Source organism: Macrotis lagotis, chromosome 1 (assembly GCF_037893015.1).
Source record: "Macrotis lagotis isolate mMagLag1 chromosome 1, bilby.v1.9.chrom.fasta, whole genome shotgun sequence".
Lineage (NCBI taxonomy): Eukaryota > Metazoa > Chordata > Mammalia > Peramelemorphia > Peramelidae > Macrotis > Macrotis lagotis.
Genome location: NC_133658.1, coordinates 246,619,006 through 246,631,169, shown reverse-complemented (window position 1 = coordinate 246,631,169; position 12,164 = coordinate 246,619,006). Strand labels below are relative to the sequence as shown.

At 42.9% G+C, this 12,164-nt stretch overlaps 1 protein-coding gene across 2 annotated transcripts; it reads right to left on the bottom strand.

Annotated features, from left to right (window-relative positions):
- Positions 1-127: 127 nt before the first annotated feature.
- Positions 128-11,677, bottom strand: POLD2 (DNA polymerase delta 2, accessory subunit). Of its 2 annotated transcripts, none has more exons than XM_074210102.1 (11): positions 11,598-11,677; positions 8,232-8,494; positions 5,579-5,700; positions 5,060-5,183; positions 4,100-4,214; positions 3,594-3,792; positions 2,478-2,558; positions 2,151-2,308; positions 1,779-1,906; positions 1,301-1,402; positions 128-535 (listed from the first exon to the last, which is right to left on the bottom strand). In XM_074210102.1, exons 2-11 carry the CDS (start codon positions 8,449-8,451, stop codon positions 369-371), a joined length of 1,416 nt encoding a protein of 471 aa, XP_074066203.1. In that variant the 5' UTR covers positions 8,452-8,494; positions 11,598-11,677; the 3' UTR covers positions 128-368. The 2 variants fall into 2 exon arrangements, with proteins under 2 accessions (XP_074066203.1, XP_074066204.1); XM_074210103.1 differs by lacking the exon at positions 11,598-11,677 and adding an exon at positions 11,215-11,548.
- Positions 11,678-12,164: the final 487 nt, after the last annotated feature.

Genomic DNA, 12,164 nt, shown 5'->3' with positions numbered 1-12,164 from the left:
CAGGCCCATGAAAAATCCTTTGCAGTTATATTTGCCCCCAAAGGCATATTTATTCCCCTTGGTGAAGTTACCTTGATCAAAGGGAGATCTCAATCTCCACTCCTGAATCTACCCTCAGGAGCTTAAGACAAGTGCACATAATAGACAGGAAGCAAATCTTCCAAGTTTTATTTACAAAGTTACAAGCTGCTGAAATCCTGGTGTATACTTTTTTCATTGGTATGAACAAAGCCAGATGATCTTCTAGCTTCAGGCCCTTCCTTTACAAAGTTCCTGGCACTACCACATAGGCCTCATTACATGTAGTTTTAGCCTAAGTAATGTCACAGTCACAGCTCCTCAGGGAATGCTGTTTCCATCTTCCCAGCTCAAGACCCCATGTCCAGGCCTCCTCCTAAGTCAGCATCATCCTCAGCACTGAAGCCAGAGAAGCTGATGGGTTGACAGTCTAGGTTTCGAAGGTTCACCAGGCAGGCAGTCTGGGTGGTGCTGAAGTTGGGAACAGCAACCAACAGGACAGTTTGTTCCTCAGGCCCTAAAGAGAGCAAAGAGAAGAGAAATAGGTATTCATCTGAAACTCCTGAACCATCCCAATGAGCACTGAAAAGGGAGGCAGATTTTTTGTAGGCAGTCTATAAGTGAGGAGTTATTATGACACATTTAGATGGCACTCCCAGAGCCTTTCTGGAGAGATGACAGGGGACTTTGAATTAATGATATAATTAGCACAATATATAATACAGAATATTTAGTAACCTGTCAGAATCCTCAAAGATCAAGGAAAAACTACCTAGCATTGGTCCTTGGGTAGTTTTAGGTCTTAATAAATAAGTACAAATTAGCACCCATATCTGTGACCAAACTGACCAGAAGCACCTTTATTCTACAGAAAACTGCCCTACCCTCCAGAAAGAAGAGCTTGGGCAAGTTCTGGGATAGTAAGATTAATAATAATTGTATTTACAGAGTGTTTTAGTTGGCAAGATTAAATATATCCATGACCTTATGGCATCTTCATAACAATTCTTTAACAGACATGTTAATTAATTTTACAGATGAAGGGGAGTTCAGAGAGACTAAAAGATTTGCCCAAGACCATGCAGCTGTTAAGTGGCAGAGCTGAAACTTCTGACTCCCAATCATATCACTTTATTCTAGAACACTAGAAATCTATCCCATTGGCCCATGTATGCGTGTGGGGCGTGCATGTGCATTTGTGCGTATAATATATCCCAAATGAAAAGATAGCCCTTTATGTACCAGTCTGCCCTTTCCAACCCTTGACATAGATGGAACTGACCTCTGATGATTTTGGAGCAGAAGTTAGGAGTGTTGCCACAGAAGTAGACATGAGGGCACTCAGGGAAGATGAATGGGTCTATTTTGTAGAAAGGATAACATCCTGGAAGGGGAAAATTACATAAAAAAAATCAAACAGTCAGAAGATCAAAAATGCATACAGAGAAAAACTGCTTAAAGTGTCATTTGACTTTAACTTTATGAGTCCTAGGGGCAGAGGGGTGAGATCTTTTGCTCTCTGAGGCCTTAAGTTCCTAAACTTTTGGGTCCTTTAGTCCTATATAGGTCTGGGTTATATAAAAGAAAAACCTGAGGTGCCTCAGAACTGAAATCAGTTCTGATTCTAAATCCTCTATTCAAATAGGATAGTGCAAAGTTACTATTTACTACTACCATAAAGGACAAAAGGAATATAAGCCCATGCCAAAGAATCCTCACAACACTCTCAATCCTCTGTAACTAACTGTGAGTCTCATTACCCAGAGTGTCAGGTGCAGTGGGGCTGATGTGGCCAACCCGGAGTGTCCACTCCAGGATCTCCAGATGATCCTCCATGCTGCTGTACCGGAAGATGTCATTCACATTCTGTCCTGATGTCCCTAGGAACCTGTAGGACAAATTTCAAGCAGGTTCTGTTCTAACACAGTCCTTCTTTGTCTTTGGGTATGACATAGTCACATGTGACCCTTACAGGCTTGAATGATAAAGGTCATCCTTGGACACGAGATTGATATGGTCCAGTCTTTAAATAAGAAACCTACTTACACTGCTATCATCTCCACTTGTAATTTCCACTAAAACATGGACTTCCCCCTAACATTCAGTCTCTAGTCCAACCACTTCAGAAATACCTGACTCCATCAATGGTGGCCTGGTAGGGGTTGGTGACCAGCTGTAATGTGGAATAGGCAGAAGCCAACGGGAACATGCAAGGATGGAGTGGCTGTTGAGGTAGCGTGTAGTTTGTTGGGTCAAATTCACCAGGCATTACATCCACAGGCACTGAGGTCTAGCACAGCAGAGAATAGGAAAATAAGTCTGTCAATATTCAGCCCCAATTCTTACTTCCCACCAACTTACTTCCCACCCAATTCCCACCAACTGGGGGCCATTTGTTGTCCAGTTTCAGCTCCAAGGATGTGATGTCTAACAATCACTACAGCCTCAGGTATGCTCACACTTAGCTGAAGCAGGATCTCATCCAGCATCTTGATGGCTTCCACACTAGCTGCCTGTGTTTTCTTAGTTAGATATTTTGCCTGGAAGCAGAAATCCCAAGTCAATGTCAGTCGTCAAAGAAAGTATGGATCACAGATTTTCCCCAGAGTCCTGCACTCAGGACCTCTTAACTGTACTAGGCTAGGAAGTGCAGAATGGACTCCAGCAACCAAGGACAAAGCCAAGAGTCCTGTGTTGTTAGCTTCACTATCCCTACAGCCTATTAGCTCTCTCTTTTCAAAGAAGAAAGGTGGGTCTTATGCCAAAAAGAAGTCCCACTGTTCACCTCCAGAGAAAGAACTAATGAAGTATGAATATAGATCAAAGCATATGATTTTCCATTTCATTTTTTTTTGTAACTTTTATTGGATCTGTGTCTTATTTTACTAATGACTAATGTGGAAATTTTTGCATGACTGCAAACCTGTATAACTATATCAATATGCTTACTGGATCAGGGAGAAGGGAGAGAAGGGTGGGAGAGAATTTGGAACTTAATATTTTAAAAAATTTATGTTCAAAATTATTTTTTAAAAAAAATTTATTTAAGGCAATGGGGTTAAATGACTTGCCCAAGGTCACACAGTTAGGCAATTATTAAGTGTCTGAGGTTGGATTTAAACTCAGGTCCTCCTGACTCCAGGGCTGGTGCTCTATCCACTGCACCACCTAGCTGCCCCTCAAAATTATTTTTTCAGGTAGTTGGAAAAAATATTATTCAAAAAAGAAAAATAGGTCTTGCTGTCTGAACTATTCAAGGAGGCTTACAAAAGCAAAGAATTTATGCTGCTACATATCCTATTTCCTTGTTAACACCATTAGACCAGACATCCTAAAAAAAAGAATCTATGAAAAACAAAAAGGGGTTCCAACAAAGAAGGTACAGCAGTCACTCTGGGAAGTTTGTCACTAGAGTTGTATCTCTCTTAATTCCAAATTCCTCAAAGAAGCTCATACACCAAAAAAGACAACCCCCACCCCCACCCCGCCAAGGTATAAGACAAGAATTTGTAGGGAATGCCAAAGCTCTATTCAGGAGAGGGTCCAGGGAGAATTAAAACAGATAGAATCCATACCTTATTGATGGAATCCCTGCTCTGGGTGTTCTGACTGAGTAAGTTTCCAGCAAGAATGACACGAGAGATGTGGGCGGCACTGCTCTGTTCGCCTTCATCACCTAGCTGTCCTGTCACTACATCCACCATCAGTTGAGTCCCCAGCAGGCTCTCACCACTGCATCCGCCCAGGCCCAGCCCAGATACCAGCAGCACAAACCTATAGGAGAAGGTCAGTTGTTTCCTAAAGCTAAGCTAGTGTTAAGTGTTCTTCTGGGTGGCTCCCAAAAGAGAAGGGGGGCCCCAGTAGAATTTCTGGGGAAATTCCCAAGCTTGATTACAGACTGATAGGACTATTCTATAAATGAGTGTTTTGGGAAAACAAGGCATTTGATGTTCTTGGTACATAAAAGAGGCTTTATAGCATCTGTCAAGCTAAAAAGTATAAAAGTACATCTTTGAGTTGAAAGACAGCCAAAAAGAGCTGCAACTAAGCAGATCCACATGTTAAAGAGTTCAAACCTTACCTGTCTGCATCAGGTACTATCATAGGTTTCTGGAGTGGCAGGTCTGCAAAGCAATGATCCTCCACTAGGAACTTGCCATCATCTTGCACGGAGCCCCACACTGCCAGCACTATTCCTGAAGAGCAGGGTAGATCAGGGTCCCAGAGTTAAATGGAGGAGCCTAGAGGTGTAGCCACCTCTCCTTGTCACACAGCAGCATAGCAAGGAAGTGCTCATTAAGTTCAAATTCCCCAGTCAAGACTATACTAACCCCTGATCACCTTCCACACCTTAGGGTGAGGAACTCTCCACTGAAAACTCAAACCAAGTAGAAGCCTTCTTGGCAATACTGCCATTGGACAGAAGAAAGTAGCCTCCTTCTTCAATCTACACCCATCTAGATTTTCCTTAAAGGTCTTTATTTTGGTTTTTAAATCTATCCAAAAAAATCTTCGTTCTCTTCCTCTCACTCTAAATTCCTCTTTCCTCCTCCCCAATTGAGAATGAAACAAAACCCTCTTTCCAAACCTCTTTCCAGTAAACCAAAGCAGATTTTGAGATTGTCCAAGACTCATTTTACAGTCTAAGTTTGTAACCTGTTTATTAGGAGATGGGCAGCATGTGTCCCCACTAGGTCTAATCACCATGTCCATCCCCTCCATGAGTACAAGTAAATAAGCACATGCTTTTACCATGTTTGTTATTGTTGTTGAGTTGTTTTAATTGTGTTGAACTCTTCATGACCCCATTTGGGTTTTTCTTAGCAGAGATACTGGAATAGTTTGCCATTTCCTTCTCCGGCTCATTTTACAGATGAGGAAACTGAGACAAACAGGGTTAAATGACTTGCCCAGGGTCACAAAGTCACTCAGTGTATGAGGCCAGATTTGAGCTCAGAAAGATAAGTCTTCCTGACTGCAGGCCCTGTGATTTTATCCACTCTGGCACCACCTAGCTGCTCCATATACTTGTACCATGTACCTGTTACTAATCTGGACACATCAAGAGCACCTTCCAGTTTGATGCGCTGTAACTCATCTTCCAGAATCAGCTCATCATCTGGGTGAATATATTTGCTCCGAGGAGGCTGGGGTAGTAGATTATGCTGGAATATCAAAATGCAGGGTTTTTCAGAATCAAAGTTTCTATGGCTCAAGTTTCTTGTTCTCCAAAATAACAACCCATTTATCCTTCATACCTTTACTTGCTCCTTTTTTCCTGTATTCAAATGTTGATCCTATTCTTCCTGTATCCATGCAAAAAGCCTGATTTGCAGAGTCAAAGGGTTGTGAGGTCTACACATTTGGGCTCCAGGGGGTAATGTTGGCTAGATTTGTACTAGAATATATCTTTATAAGAACCTGTACCATCTGTACCATCCTTCAAACCTGTGGTACCCTTCTTGCCATAACTTCCCAACCAGATTCTTCTAGCTTTAGCTTTCCCTTCTCAACAGCAAGATAGAGAGGTTAACTCTGGGACAGGAGGTAAAAGACTCACCTCTTCACTAATTTCCCGAAGGATGGAAGGCTGCAGCTGCATAGACTTGAAGAGAGTCCCCACCACACAACACTTCTCCCCAGGCTGCAATTCACAGAGCTTCCTTACAATTACTTCATTGCCTGTGGGTAGCAATGATAATATCATTTACCAAGACTCAAGGGAAAGTAAAAAAAAAAGATATAAGGATTAAACTCAGAACTCTTTCAACTTTTACTCACAGCAGAGGGCCATTCAAGAGAACACTTTAAAATTTAAAATTGAGAGAAGTCCTGAGTCATGTTAAACCATTCTCTCAATTTTAAGTTTCTGGACTTTAGAATTTATTATATGATCAGACCATACACTCCCACTCATTTCTTCTTTCATATTCTCCCATGCCTTAGTGAACCTGTTAATCTTTGTGGTGACTTCCTTTACGTGTCTTCCTACCTACATTGGACTGTAGCGCCAGCATTTCAAGAATTCATGTGCTACCACCCTAAAATTCCCTTCCCACTTTACCTGCAACTCCCTCTCTCCTAAACTCCCAGTCTTGGGTAACTTCCCTATTTGTTTTCTCTGCTCCTTCCCCACCACATAATATAACTAGAGGAGGTAGGAAAAAAAGTCAGCTGATTAAAGTCTATTATGAACACATGCTTTCTAACTTCATATAGGGTTAGGTTCTCACTACTGAGTGATGATTTTTTTTGTTTGTTTTTTTAGATTTTTTCAAGGCAATGGGGTTAAGTGGCTTGCCCAAGGCCACATGGCTAGGTAATTATTAAGTGTTATGTGTCTGAGGCTGGATTTGAACTCAGGTACTCCTGACTCCAAGGCCAGTGCTCTATACACTGCACCACCTAGCTGCCCCGAGTGGCAATTTTTTAAAATTATCTCTTATCAAGCACAATGTCTTGTACATAGTAAGGGCTTAATAAATGCTTATGAAACTAATTTTTTAATGACATTATTTCCCTATAAAAGCTATTCTAAACCTTTCCTACTCTTCCCATTCTCACCCCAAGTAGGTGACTACATCTTTTTTTTATGGTATTGAGATCAATATTTGCCAATGAGACTTCAACTTTCTTCCTCTATCCCTCAAAATATAACCAAATGTCCAGAAGTAACCTTTTTTCATTGACAAAACACTGCCCCTCTACTTGTGCCGTTGGATCCCATCCTTCTGTCCCTCTTCCAGACCTTGTTCCATTAGCCATTTTCTTTTTCTTTTCCAGTACCTTTTCCTCCACCTACAATACTTCCTAGTCTTCATTTTCTTTTAAAAAAAAAAAAAAGGAAAAAAGAAAATCCCTTCCCAGGAGCTGGTCTCCCGGCTCTATCCTACCTTTACTGACAAACTTCTAAAAAGAGGTGATTATATTAATTTCCTTTAACTATTTCAACACTTTTCATTTCTTCACCCTTTATAATTTAGCTTTAGTCACAGCACAGTCATAGCACATGTTGCTCTCTCAAAAGAGAACAGTTTAATTCAACAAATATTTATTAACTGCCTATTACTGTAACACACCAATGGCCATGATACTGTCAAAATATTTTAAGGATACCCCGTTTCCCAGAGCAAAGGTCCAGCAAAGCAGGCTATGTCTTAAGCTTGGCATAACAACAATCATTTTCACTGGGGACAATCTCACCCCATGGCAAAGTGTACTGCTTTGTCCAGGACCAGATGGTCACTGAGGAATTTATGTCCCCTATTTCTAAAGGCAATTTGGGTTAAATGACTTGACCAGGGGTCACACAGTTAGTAACTGTTAAGTATCTGAGGCTGGTCCTACTGATTCCAGGTCCAGTGCTCTATGTACTATACCACTTGGTTACCCCCTCCTCCCTCCAAACTGATTTCTTTCCCAAGTTCCAGGCTCATATATTTTTGTAGCTGAATACAGAATTTCTGATGACATCCCATTATCCTCCCAGATAACCATACATAAAATTGAAATTATCTTTAACACCTCCTTTTCCTTATATCATTAAGTTCTACTGATTCAATCACTTGAAGCCACCACATCCTCACTAATCCCACTGTTAACTGCCAGAATTTAGATAATCAATTCATTTTGTTTGCAGGAGTCTCTCATCCCTACAATCCAAAAAACATACAGATGCAAGGATTGATCACGTGACTCCCCTACTTAGCTTTTCCAGTGTCCATGGGATATAGTCCACAATTATTGGCTTGGTCTTTACATAATTATTAGCCTGACCCTACATAATCTTGTTCCTGTTTTTTCCTCCACACTTATTCCATACTACTGGTCTTCCCAAAAAGTATATTACAACCAACCTAGACTAGACACTAATTTCATAACTTATCTTAATGTTCCTTTGTTCATGACATCTTCTGTGGTTGGAATGCACTCTCTACAACTTCATCGCTAACTGCTGATATCTCAACTAGCTCAAATATCCCCTTTTCTAAGAAATCTTCTCTGCTCCCCCCTCCCCAGGACCTTCTTCACTGCATCCCCATTTTACAGATGAGGAAACTGAAGCAAATACAGGTGACTTTCCCAGTAAGTGTCTGAGGCAAGATTTGAACTCAGGACTTCCTGATTCAGAGTCATACATTTTATCCACTGTCACATAGCTACCCCAAAACTTACAAACTAGTAAAAACATTCCCCAAACTTCTGTCACTCACTCCAATGTTGCCGAGCCCGGTTCACTAGGAGGGGTGTCATGTGAACAAGGCGAGTAGCGTAGATGTGGGCATACTGTCGGCTAAAGCTTCGCTCCCCCAAACGAAAAGGTTGGGAAGAGTTAGTGTAGTTCGTCACGGGTATTCGAGCAAAGGTGGAGGACTCAGTTGATGGTGGGGACAAGAGTGTATGTGCCCTCTTAGAAGCTTGCTCTGAAAACATGGCCAAGGTCTTATAGTTGGTTTTTGTCTTGTGAACACTGCACCTAAATAAAGGAGAATTGGTTACTGTATATTTTCAAAATATACCTATTCTTCACTAACCTAATTTAATACACAACAGTATCAGAGAGGTCCAGGGGAAGTAAAGAGACAACTTCAGTTCTTGAAGAAACCAGTTTAAAACTGGGTAAAATACCATCTGGCAAGATGATCCATTTCTTTTTTTTTTATTTTAGTTTTTTTGCAAGGCAAATGGGGTTAAGTGGTTTGCCCAAGGCCACATGGCTAGGTAATTATTAAGTGTCTGAGGCCCGATTTGAACTCAGGTACTCCTGACTCCAGGGCCAGTGCTCTATCTACTGTGCCACCTAGCCACCCCATGATGATGCATTTCTTGACAGCATAGACCATTCTTCTTCTTTTGTATCCCCTACAGCATTTAGGACAAGGGCCTGTACTTAGCAGGTGTTTAAATTCAATTAAACAAGAAGGATTAAATGTTTGCTGAATTGATAATAAAAATAATTATTAATAATAATACTAGCATTTATATTGTATAAAGCACTTTCCAAATATCTCATTCGATCATCACAACAACCCTGGGAGGTATGTTTATGTATAAGGAAACTGAAACAGTGATTAACCCCCCTGGTTTCTGAGACTAGATTTGAACTCAGGACTTTTTGACTCTACATCCAGTGCTCTACCCATTATGCAACCTTCTTGAGTAATGTTGATAACAGAATTAAGACAAAATGATACCTATCTTTGTCTCTGTAGTGATCTGATGAAGGGGAAGAGAGAAATCAGGGCCAAAAGCATTCTTCTAGTTCCCAACTTGATTCAAAGTGAGGTGGTTCAATGCAAATTTATCAAACAATGGCATTAATTATAATCACATATATTCCTGGAAAGAGAAATAGACTGGGAACCAGATCTGAGATCTAGTTCCACATGTGCTATGCCATTTACTACCTTTATGACTGGGGGAAATGACAATCTCTTTGGGTCTCAATTTTCTCTTCTATAAAATAAGGGAATTAGACTAGATGACTTCCTGTTCTGAAACTATCCTCTTATGTAGCCTTGAGCAAACCACTTAAAAATTGCTAGTGTTGTTCATTGTAAAATGGAGGACTTGGAAAAGAAATTATGATTCCTTTTATCTCTAATGTCTAAGAGCCCTAGCCTACCATTCAAGGGCCTCTATTAGCTAAGTGACCTCCCCTCATTTCTAGCTTCATCCATCTTTTTTTCTTCAGACAAAGTCTTACTTTAGCTCAAGTTAATATATTGACATAATTGACATGTGATTTGCTAGTTTCCATTTTCCCTCGTGTCTATCCCTAACTCCACCAATCTATGTCTATTACTTCCTTCAAGATTTGGCTCAAAATCTAGTTCCTTCAAGAAGTCTTGGATGCCTAACACCTAATCATATTTCATTCTGATCAATCTCTTGGTTCAAGTGGTCCTTAGTTTGTGAACTGAGGACCCCACAGGAGCTGTGGAGTTATGGCAAAGGGTCCAGGAATTTAAATCCAATCCAAAGTGTTGTTATTTATATTTTTGCTCAGCTCAAAAAAAAAAAAACCAAAACAAAACAAACAGTACTGTGTAACTCAGTATAATAATAACTCATTTATATAAGACTTTATGGTTTTCAAAGCACTTTATTCTATAGCTCAGGAAACCAGAAAGATTAAGTGATGTATCTGTGGTCATAAATCAACTATTCAGAGCTGGAAAGTTATCTCAGAAGTGATCTAGTCCAATTGTCTCATTTTACAGATGAGGAAGTGAGGTAAAGTGACTGGCCCAAGGTCATGGAGCTAGTCAGTGTCAGAGATGGCATTCAAAAAACAGTCCTCAGACTTTCCAGAATGTTAGTGACTTAGTTTATTATTATGATCTCCTAAATTCTAACCCATGTCTCTTTGTCAAACAATCCCTTTACATCTTTTCTATAGCTGGCCCTAAGCAGATGAGGGCCTGAGGTGTGTCAGGGAGGGCTGTCCTAGTTCCAATCCTCAAGCTCGGATGGGTGGCTAAAGCTGTACATTGTTTCAAGGACTGAAATACAGTCATATGTGTGATATCTTTCTTAATATCCACAGTTTTTTTTTAATATTGCTTTTTTTTTTTATTAGTTTGTTTTTTGCAGGGCAGTGGGGTTAAGTGGCTTGCCCAAGGCCACACAGCTAGGTTAATTATTAAGTGTCTGAGGCTGCATTTGAACTCAGCTACTCCTGACTCCAGGACCGGAGCTCTATCCATTGCACTACCTAGCCGCCCCTTAATACTGCTTTCACCTTTACAAAGTATTTTGTTCACAACCATCAAGGGGGGACACAGTGGAAAGAATACTATATTGGAAGAATCTGAGTTTAAATCTTAGCCAGGCTACTTAGTACCTTTTTGCAAGTCAATTAACTCCTCTCTGGGCCTCAGTTCATAAAACATGTAACAGGAGGAGGTTTGACTAGATGCCCTTGTAGCTGTGAATATATGCTATGAATTCTGTTGGATGAGGACCACGGATATCCTTCCCACTTTACAAATGAGTAAACTGAGGCTGAGAGATGTGGTTTTGCCCGGGGGCAGAATGCGATGCAGGTCTGACGCTAAACAAGCTTCCCGGTATTAGGAACCTAGCAAAGGGGCTGAAGAACCAGAAGGAGCGGATGCCAGGAGTTAACCAGCCCAACTCCATTTTAGCAAAGCGCAAATCAAGCCCCAGGAAGAAAGGTCTTTCTCATCTAACCTGTCTTTACAGACGAGTAAACCGAGGCACAGATGGAGTGATTTGCTCAGGACCAAACAGCTAGTTAGCGTCTGAGTCCAGGGCTCCTGCAGGCGCGCGGCAAAGTGGAAAACGCGTTAAGGGCCGAGGTCGGGAAGAAGGCGGCCCAGCCGCGTCGCCGCCGTTATCGGGGCCGGGCGCGGGCTCCCGGCTGTGAAGCAGGAGGGGCGCTCCAGTCACTCGGCCCTGGGGGCTGCCGATCCGGCCTGCGGACCCGGAGGAGTCCTGGCTGCCCGAGGGGCGCTCAGGGGCCCGGCCCGGCCCGGCCCGGCCCGCCTCACACCGCCTCCACGCGGACTCCAGGGCCCACAGAACCGCAAGCGGCCTACGCCGGAACCACTCACCTCACCGCGCACGCCGGGCCCGCCTCTGGCTGCTCATCACCCGCCAAACCCGGGCCCCGCCCCGGAATAGGAGACCGGGGTCCCGCCCCCCGCTCCCATTGGAGAGAGCGGCGCTCGCCACGCCCCCTCCGCCGCGGGCCGAGGCCCCGCCCCCTTCGCCACCCCGCGATGCGGACAGGCTGGGTGCCTCGCCCAATAGGGTGGAGGCCGCGGCCCCGGCTCGGGCCCCGCCCCCTCTCCTCCTCCCTGACGGCCCGCGGGAGCCGCGGGGGCTGATGCTCGCTCCTTGGAGGCTGCGCGCTCCGGGGCTCCTGTGCGAGGTGCGCCTGGGCTTGCACGTCGGCCTTCAACCTCTTAATTTAGGCTCCCCCGGCGCCTTTTGGGGAGATTTCTCTCAAGTCCATAGTGACCCTGTGTCAGGCATTTCCAGGTGTTAGGAACTCTGATGCTCATTCACTAAAACGCAAAGATTAGCGGGGCGCACCTCCTCCCTGGGATGATGCTGTCTGCTCCTCTTCATCCCCGAAGACCATGACAGCTGGGAGGTGATGCCGTGGCCTGGCATAA

Bases quoted from the DNA above. Each gene is read 5' to 3' on its own strand.
- POLD2 (XM_074210102.1), bottom strand. From the start codon at position 8,451: ATGTTTTCAGAGCAAGCTTCTAAGAGGGCACATACACTCTTGTCCCCA. The intron at 5,184-5,578 runs GTGAGTCTTTTA...TTGATATTCCAG, and splicing joins TTCGGGAAATTAGTGAAGAG to CATAATCTACTACCCCAGCC. The intron at 1,403-1,778 runs GTAATGAGACTC...TTCCCCTTCCAG, and splicing joins CACTGCACCTGACACTCTGG to GATGTTATCCTTTCTACAAA.